This window comes from Mirounga angustirostris, unplaced genomic scaffold (genome assembly GCF_029215605.1).
Source record: "Mirounga angustirostris isolate CCGP_5_RB_7025 unplaced genomic scaffold, mMirAng1.0.hap1 SCAF_3, whole genome shotgun sequence".
Classification (NCBI taxonomy): domain Eukaryota; kingdom Metazoa; phylum Chordata; class Mammalia; order Carnivora; family Phocidae; genus Mirounga; species Mirounga angustirostris.
Window position 1 is genome coordinate 184,657,856 of NW_026991711.1, and position 18,010 is coordinate 184,675,865.

Here is an 18,010-nt window from a genome sequence, read left to right on the forward strand (position 1 = left end):
AATCTCGTATCTACTAACTGTGCTTTGGACTCTATAGGAATAGGATGCACCGAAAATAAATTAATTCATTATTTAATGATATTTCTGATCCAGAAAAAAATGTGTGTTATCTTGGAATTCTGAGCCACACAGAAACATAAAAGGAGAATGTTAACAATAGCCTGGGTGTATGGCTATTATTTGTTCCATGTACTGTGTAATCAAATTTCAATGGCTTGTCATTATGGCAGGCATGGATATCATGAGTAAATAAAATTATGGCTAATTTTCCAAATTAAATTTAGTCCAACAACTTCAATTTCCTTCCTAATTATTTTGGGTTCTAGTTGCTAAGAAGTTAACTAAATTAGACTATTTGCGTTGGAAAGCTCTACCTTGGACTTGCCTGCATCTTGATAGAGGGGCTAAGTACCAGGAGTTACTACAAGATGGATACACCAAGAAATGAGGGAGAAGGAAGGGCCCTTCAGACACTTGATGGGTAGTTTCTGAACTACCAAGGGGTCCACTGGTCTGGTATAAGAATACTTCCAGAATGTCAGACCAACTGTATTATTTTTTACCCATGGCTTTCTGAAGTCTTAAGTAATGTTTTTATTTTTGAGTGCTTCTTAAATGTAAGTATATTTTTGCCGAAATGAAATTAGTAGTCTAGTTGACTGTTTTTGAGTTATACTACAACTATCATTGCTTTGTCATCAAAGATATTATGTTGTAAAAAACAAAATTTTGACTCTCACACCCACGGGCTTGACATAATTATTTGTGCACATATGCTGAAACAAGGCGTCTTTCACCAGTGTGAATCCTTTCCATTTTGTAGGAAGGTGTATACCTTAATCGGGCATTGTGCTGAAATTAGCAGTGCTCTATTCAACTGGGATTGCTCTCTGATATTAACTGGCTCTATGGACAAAACCTGCATGGTGAGCTCAAGAAATATCTTTGCTTTACAGTTCTCCTGTGTGCACTTTTTACTGTGTTGGACAGTCTTTGCAACATTACCTCATCTCAAAGGGGCTGTAAAATTAGGATGTTAATTTATAAATAATTGGTATTTTTAAATGTTAAGTTTTTGATCCCCCAGGTTTAAAAGAATTATGATAGAGTGAAACCATGTTAATTGAATCAAATGTATTACAACATCTTATTTTATTTTTTATTTTTATTTTATTTTATTTTATTTTTTTATTTTTTTTAAGATTTTATTATTTGTGAGAGAGACAATGAGAGACAGAGAGCATGAGAGGAAGGAGGGTCAGAGGGAGAAGCAGACTCCCTGCTGAGCAGGGAGCCTGATGTGGAACTCGATCCCGGGACTCCAGGATCATGACCTGAGCCGAAGGCAGTCGCTTAACCAACTGAGCCACCCAGGCGCCCACAACATCTTATTTTAAAAGACATGTTATTTTTCTTTAATGTCTCTCTGTTCATTTGTTAAACTTTGATTAGAGTGAATCTCAAGGAGGCTCAATACAATATTTCCCTGCCTTTAAATTTCTGTTGCTAAGAGCTTAGGCTCTGGAATTTATATCTGATTACATACCCGATGTATTACAACCTTAATGCACTTTTCATTCTCTAGCATTATAGTTTCAGATCAAGCTCCTTATCATTCGATGACCTTTTTATGAAAAGAGGACATTTTCACTCCAATCAGTGAAGCGTGCACTTTGAGATCTTGCCTAATATAGTGGCAGATTTGCACTATCCATTCTAAATGTCTGTCTCTGGTCTTCTCTTTGTCGAAAGTGTGCCTTGTGAGACGGTTGACTGTGGTCTCTTGTCATGAATCCATGTAAACTTAATGGAGCATGTGAAAATTGTACACATGATCTTGGCACAGTTATTCAGCTAGCCATAAGTATGTCATAAGGCCTACTTCTTCCGATTTTGGCACTTCAGACAGGAAGTCATAGTCACCTTCTTTTTCTGTTGTAGCTGTGGGATGCCACAAATGGAAAATGTGTGGCAACGCTAACAGGCCACGATGACGAAATACTAGACAGCTGTTTTGATTACACTGGAAAACTTATTGCAACTGCTTCAGCCGATGGTAGGTCATCTGTTCATATATTTAAGTTGTTTGATAAACATGTATAATTCTACACTGTAGGTCATCTACCTGATGACCAGCTGTGAGAGAAACTACATCTGCCTCATCTCTGTGATGTTGGTCATTACTCTCTGTCAGTATCACATCCTTGGTAACCACAGGTTATAATGTCTGCGTCATCTCCTTGACAACCACATCTGATGTTATACTGGGCCTTCGCATCTTCACATCCCCTGGGTGACTACATATAATGGTATATTCTGGGTCATCGCCCTAATCATGCATTATGCTATACCACATCAACCTCATCAACCTGACCACCATCCATGGAGCTATAATAAATCTGCATTATCTCCTTTATACCATGTGTGCTGCATGTAACACATCTTTGTGATGAACATATGTGATGCTATGCTGTACATCATGTTCTTGCTTACCACTTAGGATTCTACCCTGGGTCTGCAGCATCTTACTGGTAACTGTGGGCTGGTAGTACACTACGCGTGCCTCAGTTCATTGAAGACCACAGATGATGCTACAAGGCATCTATGTCATTTCCCTGTTGGCCATGTGTGCTATTCTGTTATGCCCACCTCATCCCTCCAGGACACATGTTACATGCTATATCTACTCCATCTCTGGGTCACCAAGCAAGATACTGCATTATGTATCATCATCATCCTGATGACCATTCATGATAATACACCATACTCGAATTTTCTTAAAAACCATGTATGATATTACACTCTACCTATATCATCTCCTTGATTGTTGCATATGATGTGTACTATGTCAGCATCATCTCCTTGATAACCATGTGTGCCATGATACTAGAACTCATCTTGATGACAAATATATGTGATGCTACACTGTATCTGTGATATTTCACTGAAAACCCCATATAATGCTATGTGATGTCTGTATCATCTCATTGACAACCATCTGTAGTGGTATACTACATATACACTATGTCCTGGATGATAATTTATGATAGTAAACAACAGGTCATCCTCATGATAACTATGTATTCCTGACAAGCATGTAAGAGGCTACACAACTTCTGCCTCATTCACTGGCCCCCCCGTCATTATATCATATCCATGACCACCACATGTGATACTGTGTCTGCATCATCTCCTTGACAACCACATGGGATGCTCCATCTACACCATCTCCTTGGCACGCATATGTAATGTTATACGAAGTATGTCATCTCATGCCATCACCCAACCATGTGTGGTGCTGTTCTATGAGTCATCACCTTGATAATAAAGTATGATGCTACACTACACTGCATGTCCTCTTCCTGAAGACTGCAGATAATTCTACACCACCCCTGTGTCATCCACCTAATGATCATGTATGGAGCTGTGCTAAGTCTATGTTATCCCTTTAATGACCATGTATGATGCTACGTTGTGTCTATATCATATACCTGACTGCTATGTTTTAATTTACAGTCCTTGTCATTCTCCTTAAAATCATGTATGATGCTACACTATATTTTCATCTAATCCTTTATAACCATGTATGATACTCTACCATACCTTCACCATTTCCTAGAAATTTATGTGTGATGCTGTAATATTTCTACCTCATCACCTTGACAAACACGTCTTCAAGGTCTTCTATGTCTGGATCCCTTCATTTACAAAACTTCATGATTCCACGTTAAGATATAAGACTATATCTTTGAAGTCTGCTTATCACACTATCCTTTAATGTCATCTCCTTGAGTGCTATGTGTGAGGTTATCATGTGTGTTATCTCCATGGTAGGCTCCTATGTTATGCTCTCTGTGCCCACAATTAATGAGGTTATGTGATGTTACAGTGTGTCACTTCACTGACCTCCATTGATGATGCTATGCTCTGATTGCCTCCTCTCTCTGGCAACCGTTCATGATGCTATACCTTATATCATATTCTGATAACCACATCATCTCCCTGACAATCATTAAGATGCTATGCTATTTCTGTGTTATCTCCTTAAAAACATGTATGGTGTTATACTATGTCTGTATCATGTTCTTCACAACGACATCTAGATCCTCTTCTTGAAAATCATGTGTGATGCTCTACTATGAGAGTTTCCTCAATTACCACATATGAGGCTACATAATATATGCATCATATCCTAGAAAACTATGCTGTTATGTGAAACCTCCAAGACAAAAGTGTGTGTGATGCTCTACTACTACTATCTCCTCCCTTTAAACAACCCTGTAAGATGCGATAGGATGGACTAGATGATTTCTGTATCACGTCCATGATAATCACTGCACCGTGTCTGTGCCATTTGGAAAACAGTATGATGATACATTATTTCTGTGTTATTTTCTTATTTTTATGCTGAAATCTATATGTCTCATATTCCTGATAAGCACCTATGGCATTACAATATGTCTGTGTCAAGTCCATTATATCCACATATGACGCAGATTATGTCTGTGTCATCACCCTGATGTCCATGTATGACACTACACTATGTGTCATCTCCCTGATAATGTATGTCACCATGCTACATTTGCATCATTCGCCTGACAACCAAAGTGATGCTACACTATTTCTGGGTCATCTCCTTGACAACCATCTATGAAGTTATACTATGTCTCATCGTGTCTCTGACAACGGATGAAGCTATATGCTATGTTTGCGTATTTTTCTAATAATCCTGTATGATGCTCTATTATGGGTAGTCCCCTGACAATCATGTATGATGCTGTGAGTATCTGTGCCATCTGGTCCACCATGTATGATGCTACAGTATGTCTGTGGTAAGCTCATGTAATGCTATCGTGTGACTGCATCATCTCTTGTATAACTGTATTCGTTTGTCAGGGCTGCCATAGCAGAATACGACAGACTGAGTAGCTTAAACAACAGGAATTTCTTTTCTCACAATTCTGGAGGTTATAAGTTTGAGATCAATGTGTTGGCAGCCTTGGTTTCTTCTGAGGCCGGCAGCTGACAGTTTTCTCCCTGTGTCTTCATGTGGTCTTCCCTCTGCATGTGTCTGTATCCTCATGTCTTCTTCTTATAAGGGCACCAGCTATTTTGGGTTAAGGCCCACTCTAATGACCTCATGTTAATCTATTTCTTCTTTAAAGGCTCAAACTCCAAGTAAGTCAACTTCTAAGGTACTCGGGGTTAGGAATTCAACATAGGAGTTTTGTGGGGGACACGGTTTGGTGCATAACACCATGTCTGACATAGAGATGTTTGCATTTTCTGCCTAAAGGCTTCTCTCCTTGCAAATCCCAGGATATGACATGTCTGCATCATGTCTTTGGTAATCATATGTGAGTCTATGCTATAGATCATCTTTCTGACAACCACATATCATGCTACATTATGTATCATCTTTTAACCTGCTCTATATGATGCTACATTGCGACTTCCCACTGTCCTGATAGCCATGGATGACGCGGTACTATGGATAAGCTCCCTGATGACAGTGAATGATGCTTCATGATGTCTGTATCATATCCTTGACAAATACATATGATGCCACACTCTGTATCAAATTTAAGTGTGCGTCATGGTATGTCATTACTACTGAATGTTTCGATAAATACATCATGCTGTACCATTAGTCATGTCTTTGACAACCTCTTAGGGATATATGCTGTATATGCTATACTATGTTTAGGTCATCTCCTTGATAACCATGTGGAGTGCTACACTATTTTGCATCATCTCCCAGATGACGATGTGTGATGATATAGTATGTGTCATATCCATGATGGCCTTATATGGTGCTACAATATATCTGTGTCATCGGTTGATGATCCATTATGTTGCTACACTGGGTATGTGCCGTCTTCCTGTAGTCCACAGATGATTCTACACAACATCTCCGTTATCTGTTTGATGTCATGTATGATGCTACACTGTGTGTTTTCATCTCCTTGACAACCACACACCATGCTCCACTATGTCTACATCATCTCCGTGATGACCACCTGTGACACTATATTATATCTGTGTCACCTCCCCATGAATGCATATCATGCTGTACTATGATTATGTCATCACCATGTCAGCACACTTAAGCCTACACTGTGTCTAAGTCATCTCTTTGATAATCACACATGATGTTTCATTATGTCTAATTCCTTTAGTGACCGACCCTATGTGACGCTACATCATGTCCATGTAAACTTAACAGCCATTTAAGAAATTCTAGCAAAAATGGGATGCTTTTTTCAGACATGACTTGTTCTTTGATTTGTTCCTTGTGACTAACATACTGTTAAGTAGTCACATATCCTTTGTGTTATAATCAGTTGTAGAATTTTGCCTGTGATTCATTTTAATAACAGTCTTTATTCCACCTTTGTCTTCCTTTTCAAAATTACATTTGCATGCTGTTCCCTTACTCACTAGGACTTTTCAAAGGTGCTTCTTTGATCATACATAAAGTTCTTTCTATATCCTGGAATATAAACACCCTGAATTTGGAGAACTCTATCTTTCAAAGTAACTATGTTCTTTTTCATCTTCTTACAGAGCTTAGCTTTTTAAAATCATCCCTCAATGGTAATTAATCTACCCTTTTTATTTTAAATATCATTCTCACTTATATAAAAAAAAAAATCCATTCAACAAGAATAGGGAAGCTACTTTGTGCCAGGATTTGTTTTAGGAACATGGGATATATCAATGAACAAAAGAGAGAGGAATTCCTTCCCTCGTGGAGCTATATTTTGGAGGGGGAGACAATGAAGAATAACATATATGTGTTTTCCATAGAATGTTAGAATATAGAGGATGTTAGATTATAAAGAATGTTAGGAGTTTGTCAGCACTATGGGTGGAGAAACAAGCAGGGTCTGGGGATCAGGATGCTGAGAGATGGATGAGAATTAACTGCAAGTTCAATAATTCTTTTGTTTTCTCTATCATCTTATATGTCCCCTAGCAGTGATTCCATTCTTTCCTTGATCAATAAGACATTACTTCAGGGGCGCCTGGGTGGCTCAGTTGGTTAAGCGACTGCCTTCAGCTCAGGTCATGATCCTGGAGTCCCTGGATCAAGTCCCGCATTGGGATCCCTGCTCAGCGAGGAGCCTGCTTCTCCCTCTAACCCTCCCCCCGTCATGTACTCTCTCTCTCTCTCATTCTCGCTCTCTCAAATATATAAATAAAATCTTAAAAAAAAAAAGACATTACTTCAAAAAAACTTTTTTTTTTCCTTTTGTATGTTTTGTAAACCTCTTCTCACTCTGCATCTTCTAAGAAGTCTTGATGTTTGGAGACATCTTGTTTACTTAACTCTGCTTCTTGCTTCTCATTCCCTACTTAAAACTGGATGCATTCAACAGGGGTTAGTTGAAGCTGTGAAATGACATCTGTTTCTTCCCATTTATCACCTTTTACTTCCTCATTTGAATCACTCTCAAGGCTGCATTATTTTTTGGTGTCTTATTCATATTTCTATCTTTTAAAAATATAGTTTTAGGCGATATTATTTCTGTGTTTTCTGAAGCTTAAAAATGCTTTTGAGAAATTTAGAGAATTACTGTAGGCAGGATATTCATTTTTGTTCTATTAACACATTCTTTTTTTTAAAGATTCATTTATTTTTTTTGAGAGAGAGAGAAAGAGAGCAAGTGAAGGTGGGAGGGGCAGAGGGAGAGAATCCCAACCAGACTTCCTGCTGAGCACAGAGCCCAATATGGGGCTTGATCTCACGACCCTGAGCCGAAACCAAGAGTTGGACACTCAACTGACTGAGCCACCCAGGCACCCCAATATTAACACATTCTTTAAAAAAAAAGATTTTATTTATTTATTTGAGAGAGAGAGAGAGAGCATAAGCAGGGGGGAGGGGCAGAGGAAGAGGGAAAAGCAGACCCCCACAGAGCAGGGAGCCTGATGTGGGGCTCGATCCTAGGACCCTGGGATCATGACTTGAGCCAAAGGCAGACGTTTAACTTACTGAGCTACCCAGGCGCCCTATTAACACAATCTTAAAACACATTGGTCACTTTAAGGCTTTTGAAATGTCCGACTAGCAAGGTTTATATTTTTAGTCATATTAATTGTAAAATAGCAATTTTCATCTATTTCTTCCTAAAGTTGACATTGTCAGAAGGGCAAGTAAAAAATTTACTAAGATGTTTTGCTCTTCTCTGAATGAAAATTAAGTAACCAAAATTCTCTTATCGTTACCAATTTTGCCTCTATGTAATTTTGTAATTGCAATAAGAGAGCAGCCTTCATCCGGCCAGAAAAATGTTAACTTTTTCTCTGACAACAATTTTACTACTGCTGTTTTTCTCCTTCTACATTTATTTAACTCCTCCATTCCTTAATTCTAAGGAAATGTCTATACCATTTCTTCCTTCCTTCCACCCACCCATCCATCCACCTTTCCTTCCATCCATCCATCCATCCATCCATCCATCCACCCACCCACCCACCCATCCATCCATCCATCCACCCAACAACCCATCCATTCATCCATCCACCCATCCACTCCATCCATCCATCCATCCATCCATCCATCCATCCATCCATCCATCCATCCAGCATCCACTTATTGAGTGTCTACTGGGAGCTTGGCACTTCTGGGCCCTGGGGATACAACAGGGAACAAACCATTCTACCAGCTCTTTCTGTAGAAAGGCTTCCCTGGTGCCTGTTCTTTGCCCAGCGAGTAGTGGCTGTTGCTCCATTTCAGGAAGGCCTCTCAAACCTTCTGTAACCTTAGACTCCTATTTGGTGTGTGATGCTGGTCTGGCTGCTTATTTCATCGCCCGCCTCTCAAAACTTGTTTTGATTCTCCCTTTTCCCGTTACAAACTTTTTCTTTGTGGATTCCTCCCCCCCCACCTTTTCTACCTTGGAACCCATCATTTCTTCTAAGAAGCTCGGGGCTAGAGGGGCATCCTGCTTCCCCTCTTCTCCTGCAGTGGCGCCAGCTTACATTTGCAGTTTTAGGTGGTGGCTCTCACCACAGGCAAGAAGACAAGCAGCACAGAGCCTGTATGACAGAGGAATAGATATTCCATAATTCAGGGCACATGGCTCAAAGTTCTGTATTTCGGACGCATTCATATGTGTTTCCACTCTTTCAAAAAGGAACAGCAAGAGTTTTCAGTGCAGCCACAAGAAAATGCATTACCAAATTGGAAGGCCATGAAGGCGAAATTTCGAAGGTGAGTTGCTTTCTCATCTGGAGCAATTTATTTAGTTTTAAAAACATAGCATGCTTAGTCTAAATAGGTCTGTTGGCACTAGGGCTTGTCCAATTATCTCACTCTTTCTAGAAATCAGCTACCTAAAAACTATATTTTTAAGTGTGACCTCAAACTTAGCGTAATAAAAGATTCCTAAAACCTTTTAAAAAGTATAAAACAGCATTTTTTCTCAGCCATCAGCAAAAGATTGAGTTCGCTGAAAATACCTATTAAAGCTATTTAAGAAACTTACAAAGTGCTTTTCCTAGTCCTAGCAGACACACAAGTATATTTTATGCAAAAAACATGCTGTGCAGCAAGTATCAAGTGTTTCATAAATTAGATGCAATTGAGAAAGTATTTCCTGGAAATATTTAACACTTAACAGAGTTTAAAATGACCTACTTTGAAACTTCAAGGCTGTAGCTTACGATTTTGTCTAAGCTCCTCCCACAAGCTGATTCACAGAGCAGAGCCTTCCAATCAGTGATCTGAGGTTTAGCTGTGTCCTCCAAGAACTCTGGAAACGCCGGGACTTGGTGACTCTCAGCTCCCACCCAGCTCAGCCCAGTTCCTTCATCTCATACCTGAGATCAGATTTGCTCCTTCCTTTTAAAGGATCAGTTTGATGGCTTCAGGTCCTGGAATGTTGCCCCTGGACCCTGGAACGTCCTCCTGTTGTACTCTCCCTCCCCCTCCCTCCTCTGCACCTGCTGCCAGTGGCCAGGAGCCCCTGCCCTTCAAGATTGGTCTCTGAGGCCACACAGAACACATCTCTTCCATAGGCTAGGAGGCATTAGGGCCTGGCAGGAAGGGAGATAGGGAAGTGTGGATGTGGGAGACAGCTTAGGAAGAGAGCCCAGGCCATGTTGCTGAGTGACTGGTCTGATAACCATTGATATGCATGATGTGGCCCACTCAACAAGCACACATGTTTTTGTGTATATAAAGAGTTCTCACACTCTATATTGCATTTTAGGTTTATGCAATACACTACTTATTGAATTGCCATTCAGCAATGGCGTTTCTATGGTATACAAAGTTAAGGTATTCATTCATTCATTCAGCAAATGCTTTTTTTTCCCTTTTTTTATTATGTTATGTTAGTCATCATACAGTACATCATTAGTTTTTGATGTAGTGTTCCATGATTCATTGTTTGTGCATAACACCCAGTGCTCCATGCATAATGTGCCCTCCTCAATACCCACCACCAGGCTAACCCATCCCCCCACCCCTCTGCCCTCTAAAACCTTCAGTTTGTTTCTCGGAGTCCATAGTCTCTCATGGTTCGTCTCCCTCTCCGATTTCCCCCCCTTCATTTTTCCCTTTCTTCTCTTAATGCCCTCCATACTATTCCTTATGTTCCACAAATAAGTGAAACCATATGATAATTTACTTTCTCTGCTTGACTTATTTCACTTAGCATAATCTCCTACAGTCCCATCCATGTTAATGTAAAAGTTGGGTATTCATCCTTTCTGATGGCGAGTAATATTCCATTGTATACATGGACCACATCTTCTTTATCCATTCATCTGTTGAAGGGCATCAAGTCAAAAAATGGGCAGAAGACATGAACAGACACGTCTCAAAAGAGGACATACAAATGGCTAACAGACACATGAAAAAATGTTCATCATCATTAGCCACCAGGAAAATCCAAATCAAAACCACATTGAGATACCACCTTACACCAGTTAGAATGGCAAAAATTGACAAGGCAAGAAACAACAAATGTTGGAGATGTTGTGGAGAAAGGGGAAACCTCTTACACTGTTGGTGGGAATGCAAGTTGGTACAGCCACTTTGGAAAACAGTGTGATGGTGCCTCAAAAAATTAAAAATAGAGCTACCCTATGACCCAGCAACTGCACTACTGGGTATTTACCCCAAAGACACAGATGTAGTGAAAAAAGGGCCGTATGCACCCCAATGTTCATAGCGGCAATGTTCACAATAGCCAAACTGTGGAAAGAGCCGAGATGCCCTTTAACAGACAAATGGATCAGCAAATGCATTTTGAGAGCTTTCCTTGTGCTAGGCATTGTACTGGGGACACAGGGACAAAAAAAGCCATGTTCTTGATCCTTGTCCTCATCAAACCTTCAGTTAGAGAGGTTGTGACCCAAATCGTTGTCTTACGATGACTTAGAGAGGGTTATAAGCGTGGCGCCCAAAGAAATAGTGAACTAACCACTTCCTTTGGCAGTCGCTCAGATACCGCTTGGCACATAGGAGGCACTCAGGACATATTTATACAATGTGCTTTACTTTGAGTGGCAGTAAAACGAAAGTTCCCCCAACATTCACTTGTTCTGTGGCACAGACTGAAGGACGATCTATATGCTTCTGATTACAGAAAGTTGGGTTATAGGGATAATATGGAGGCTTGGGTGTGAAGCAACCTGACTTGTGTTCTTATCCACACCAGGGCTGTCTCTTTGTTTGTATGGAGAGACTTGCATCTTGAGTCTTTGGAAAGAAGCTAGGTGGGGAATACTCGAATTAGAAGGGAGCTTTGGTCTTTATCCTTAGAACTGTGGGGTGGGGGTGGGGTGGCCAGTTATACTTTTCTGTCTAGACTTTAATTTTCATGTATTAGTCCCTGCAATTCCCCCCCCCCCCCCAGGAAGGAACTGTTCTATGTAAGAATAAATGTCAAGCAAGGAAGATGACAGGTGCTTAGTCATGTCCCCCTTTTGCCGATTAAAAATGTATCAGAAATCAAATCACACAAACCTGTCATTTTCCTTTCTCTCTTGTAGATTTCTTTCAACCCCCAAGGGAATCATCTTCTGACTGGCAGCGCTGACAAAACAGCTAGAATCTGGGATGCTCAGACTGGTCAATGCCTCCAGATTCTCGAGGGGCACACGGATGAGATCTTTTCATGTGCTTTCAACTATAAAGGCAACATAATCATTACAGGTATGGGAGAGAGAAACACATAGACTTGGTTTTCTTTTTCAATTGGCTATTAGAGTTTCCAAGCTGAATACCAAAAGGATTTTACTGCTCTCCCTGCCCCCTCTTGCAGGGTCCCTGGTGCATGCCCATGCTTCCCACACCCGTGATTTAATTTTAGTTGCATGTGGGACCACAAGGGTGAGCTTTGACTATAAGGCTTTGTTGAATTTTGAATTTTAGTTGCTCTTAACAAAGAATTCAGTAACCTGCCTTACTGGTTACCACCTCTCCCCAGGCAGTGCCCACCGAATGGTTAATATTCAGTTGTCAGTAAGTATTATAACTAAAACAGGCTAGGACACAAGTTCTGCACTGTTGGACTTCCAGCCCATGAGAGATTTATTCTTTGAGCTAAGTTGTTTTCTCCTTGGATGCCCCCTGCTAACACCTTAATATTTGGGGGAAGAGAACCCATATTGAGCATTTTTCAACCATTAACAATTTATTGTGAATTAATTATATTAGAAATGTTTTATAAGAACTGGATTGAGAATAGATAAACTTCGATTGTGGAAAGTGACAAGAGTATGGTGTGATGTTAGTGCGGTGCCTCTGGAAACAGGACCTAGCAGGGAGTGGGGTGGTAAAGCTGTGTGGGGTAGGGGCGCCCTAAGGGGACACAGAGGACATAATCTGCCTAACTCCAGTGATTCTTACTGTGTTGAGCAATTTCAAAATTGCTTAACTGGTCTAATAAGTTAAATGTCCCACGTGCAAGATTGACTTTCTATATTGGCTGATTAAGTAGCTTCTTAGTCATATAACTTCAGGGGTGCTGAGAATAATCTCCCTTTTTGCCCTAAAAGCCTCATTTACTATTTAATTGTGGATAATTTCTAAAATTATGGATTACTTTCTGGAGTTTATGATTTGCTAGCATCACTAAAATGTAGGTACTCTTAAGGCACTACCATAATAACCCACATATTTTATGTGAGCACAATGTCAAATCCTTTCCCATGACGAGGAAAGAGGTGGGAGGCAGTGATGGGGGCACCAGAAGGTCATGTAGGAAGCTGATGGTAAGTAAGGAAAAGGAAGCTGGGGCTGTTTTGTCAGAGGACCAGCCTTTTCTGGTCTACATAGTTCATGTTAGACCAGCTGTGTGGTACCTCTTCCCGGAGTCACAGGAGATCCTAAGAGACTTTAGGGAAGAACATTGTTTATGCCTTGTTTTGCTGCTGGCATTTGCAATCCTGAGCTTGTTAAGACATTACTGATTTATTTAGTGTCTCTCAAAGCACCAAAGTGCTAAATACTGGCCTGCTGGATGGGCGAGCTTACTACAAGGGGGGTGACACTTATGTCTTGTCATCACCAGAACAATCACTTTGTTTGAATGGATCTACCCCCTTTTCTTGACGGGCCCAGGTGTGATTAACTGCTTGAGTTTTCATGGGCTGCCTGAGGTTGGGCCTGAAATCACGAAATGGAAGGAACTTGGCCAGCATGGTCATTTATCTTTTTTTTTTAGAAGATGAGGTGTCTTTTGGTGGAATGAACAGTTTTTATAGGCTCTCCCAATCCATGTAACCAGCACACTTCTTATATTAATGTTATGTGCCTGGCTCCCAAAGGTCAGAGAACCAGCAGTGCCCAGCGCTGCTCCATACCAGAGTGGTCATTTCCAAAGGCAGAGTGAATGTGAATGGCACCCTTGGGCAGCAGTTGATTAGAGCTGCTTTGGAAGAGTGTCTATCATAGCAGTGGGGAGGTAAAAGAATGCACATTTCACATGTTACCAACAATGAGAAAAATCCGTTGACATTTTGAAATGTTCTGAAGTGGAATGTGTTGCCGCCTCATAAGTTAATCACCCTGATCTGGTGATGTTCAAATTCACTGTCTTTCCACTTGACTGCACTGTTTGAGGGGAGGGCAGAGGGAATGAGCAGAGGGGAAGGCTGCATTCTCAGGGCTCCAGTTCTGAGATGCCATGAATCTCACATGTATGAGTAGGACATGAACTTGCCCAATTGATGACTGACAGGAATCATTAAAAATAGAAAATTCTTGCCCCCCAAATGCCGGAGCAGCTCAAAGACTCCACAGCTGGGCACATTGAGTACATTGACCATCGTCAATGTCCCAGAGAAGATCAACTTGTAAAAAGGGAGAGTTAGTGAATGAAATAAAGAAAAAATAACTTGGTGAAATTTGTTTTATTAGGTAGCAAGGATAATACATGTAGGATATGGCGCTGACTGAAGAAAAAGGCAGTTGGTGAACAAATTTGCTAGTAATGGAGATCAAGACCTGGAGCTTCACAGAGAGCAAGCAAGCTGTTTTGATATTTCACGTTTTCTCTCTTTCCAAAAGTCAATAATTTATACACTATCCTTAGCTTCATGGATATGACCATTAAAACTGATAAAGTTATATCATTTCTTGATATTATTTGATGGGAATGACAGGAAAGAGCATAATGTTTGGCAAATGTTACTGGTCATTTCAATTTTGTTTTTATTTTTAGTAGCATCATGGTAGTAATTAAGGAAACCAGAGTGATTTAACAGTGTGTCTCCAAGATTCTATTTGTAGGCTATTATAATTTCTGTTGAATAAAGTTTTTGGAAGCAGTTTTTAGTGAATTGTACATCTATATATATGATGTATGTTTCTCTTGTGATGAGAACTTTTAAATCTACTCTTGTAGCAACTTTCAAATATACAATACAGTATTATTAACTAGAGTCACCATGGTGTCTATGACATGCTCAAGGCTTATTTATTTTTTAACTGGAGGTTTGTATGTTTTGACAGCCTTCACCCATTTTGCCCATCCCCCCAATGCCCTGCCTCTGGCAACCGCAAACCACCAACCTGTTCTCTGTATCTATGAGTTCAGTGTTTTGTTTTGTTTTGTTTTTTCTGTTTTGTTTTCTTTTCAGGTTCTGCATATGAGTGAGAACATACAGTATTTGTGTTTCTCTGTCTGACTTAGTTTGCTTAGCAAAATGCCCTCAAGGTCCATTCATGTTGTTGCAAATGGCAAGATTTCCTTCTTCTCTATAGCTGAGCAATATTCATTTGTATTTATACACCATATTGTTCTTATCCATTCATCCATCAGTGGACACTTAGGTTGTTTCCATACCTTGGCTACTACTGTAAATAATGTTGCAATGAACATCGGGGCACTTATATCTTTTCCAGTTAGTGTTTTCATTTTCTTCGGGAAATACCCAGAAGTGGAATTGCTGAATCATATGGTAGTTCTATTTTCAATTTTTTGAGGAAACTCCATGCCGCATAGTGGCTGCACCAGTTTGGAATTTGACTAGAAGTTCTATTACTTCTTTAGTGATTTTACTTTGTGTAACTAAGAATGAGAAAGGCAAAATTGGAAGCCTAATCTTTCTTCCCTCATACTCAAAAGTATATCTATACCTCCTTCCCCCAGAAAAAAAAGTTGACAACCTATACTGAGTAAGATGAGGGCAGCATATAGGGAAAGCAAAATGGATCTCACTTACTAGCAAATATATTCTGAATTCATAGTGGGTATAAAATATATAGGCAGGTTTTTCTCCAGAAAAAAGTTAAACAGAATAGACCTTCGAACTATTGAATTAAAAAATCTGGATGGAAAACAACTGAGGTACCAGGGCAAATCATCAAACACCAACCCAATTGCTACTGAAATACTAAAAACTATTTTTAAAAACACTTTTCTATGTAAAAGTGCTGGAATGTATATTAAAAACTATTGTTAAAAGATAAAGCACAAGATAAAACCAGTGATGCCTGAACCCAGAGCAAGAGAATTCATGAGAATCTTATGGAGTCATTTTCTTAATGATAACAACAGTCGTCAGGGTGGCTGAGTGTGTGTCGCCTGCCAGACACCGCCCACCCACTTGACATGGATCATCCATGCAGCCCTCCCAGCAACTGTTTCCGAGCAGGTAACAGTCCTGATCTGAAAATGAGGAGGTGAGTCACACTGAAGTGAAATAATCTACCAAAGACACCACGTGTTAGGGATTCTTGCTCCATTACACTTTGTACTTAAATGAACAATCATGGGAGAAGAGTATAGATGTATCAGTAGGAAGGTCGGGGCTGCGAATTATCCCTCAGATCATCAATGGATGTCTAGCACCCAAGAAGAAAAATAAAACAAGAGCAAAACAAAACAAACAAAAACTTTAGTGCAGCTGCTGGAAGGAGGACGTTCAGAGATGGGGAAGCCAAGCAAGGCTTGGATTAGAGAAACCTGGGCCAAAATTTAGCTACTTCTTCTGAAGCCAAGAAGAAGTTGACATTGACTCTTCCTTTCTGAGTGTTTGATGGCTTTAGGGAAGGTGGAAATGCTATTTTGTTACATCATTCAATAGAGAGAGCCAATGTATGGTCATGGAGGTCATCCTACACCTCACTGACCTATTTAGCTGTAGGATGCCCCTCAGTCAGAAAAGTTTCCTCTAATTTTTATGTGTTGAAGAAATCTTTCTTTATAGAATACTTATTAAAGTTTCCAGTAGTATTTTTTTTTTTTTTTGAGAGAGAGAGAGAGAAAGAGAGTGCACATGTGTGAGCTGAGGTGAGGAGCAGAGGGAGAGAGAGAGAGAATCTTAAACAGCCTTCATGCTCAGTGTGGAACCTGAGGTGGGGCTTGATCTCATGACCCTGAGATTATGACTTGAGCCGAAATCAAGAGTTGGATGCTTAACTATCCAGTAGTATTTTTTTTTATTATTGAAGTATAGTTGATACACAATGTTATATGTTTCAAATGAACAACATAATGGATCAACAATTCTACACATTACTCAGTCATCATCATGAGAAGTGTCATCACCATCTGTCCCCATACAGCATTATTAAATGTTATTTACTATATTCCTTATGCTGTACTTTTCATCCCTGTGACTTATTTTATAACTGGAAGTTTGTACTTCTTCCAGTAGTATTTTTAAGCTACTTAAAAAATAAATGTTTAGATACTTAAGATCATAAAAGAAGTGACAATACCCTCACTTTATTTTCATCTGGAGTGTTGTAGGATGTAAGTGAAGTGCGTGTGGAGTCTGGAGTCAGGGTGCCTGGATATATATTCTGATTCCAACTCTTAGTTCGGCAAGTTCCCCTACCACACTGCCTTCGTTTCTTCAGCCAGAAAGTGGTGATAATAATCATTCTTGTTTTGAGGATTGGGAATATCTGGCACATTGTAAGCATGATAAATATTTCCTATTATTCTTTTAATCAGTAACTTAGTGGTCATCTTAAAAAACTCTATTTGATATATGAACACATTTCTCAGAAAGGAACATAGTATTAATTACTCAGAATGATAGCTAAAATATAACTCACTTTAATGTATTATAGGTATCCTGGGGAGAAATATAACTCAAGTTTTTATCAATAAAAGTTTAAGAAACCTGGAGCATTGTCCTTTTAAGGTTTCTCTCTCAAACAGAGGAGCTGAGATGTGAGATCATCATCAGTATAAATGATTATGGTCTAATCCATCTTCATATATTCAGAGTTAGGATAGGATTTTAGGAAAGTGAATCATTCTCATAAAATGAAATATCTTTTCTAACAACTCATATCTAAAACTGCAGGAGCTCACAATTTAGCATAATGCCTGATTTAGAGACAAAATAAATGCTTTTTGAACTAAACAGTGCTTTCTAGACATGTAACTTCTACATTGCCATTTAAAAACACATCAGTAATCTTTTAAATCACAAGTGGATTATCTTCTGTCTTTCCACTGCAGCTGTTATTCTTCAATTTACCTTATTGGGTCTCCAAAGGAGGGAAATCTGTAGCAAAAAGAAAAAGCAA

The 18,010-nt window shown here is 39.6% G+C and overlaps 1 protein-coding gene across 1 annotated transcript in view; it reads left to right on the forward strand.

Moving 5' to 3' along the window:
- Positions 1–15,226, forward strand: part of DAW1 (dynein assembly factor with WD repeats 1) — a 51,242-nt gene extending 36,016 nt beyond the window's left edge. Inside the window, exons 9-13 of the mRNA XM_045867327.2 lie at positions 824–926; positions 1,942–2,056; positions 9,144–9,220; positions 12,010–12,172; positions 14,381–15,226. Coding sequence (XP_045723283.2) covers positions 824–926; positions 1,942–2,056; positions 9,144–9,220; positions 12,010–12,172; positions 14,381–14,415 — 493 coding nt within the window. The 3' untranslated portion in view covers positions 14,416–15,226. The remainder of the gene's footprint in view (positions 1–823; positions 927–1,941; positions 2,057–9,143; positions 9,221–12,009; positions 12,173–14,380) is intronic.
- The last annotated feature ends 2,784 nt before the right edge of the window (positions 15,227–18,010 follow it).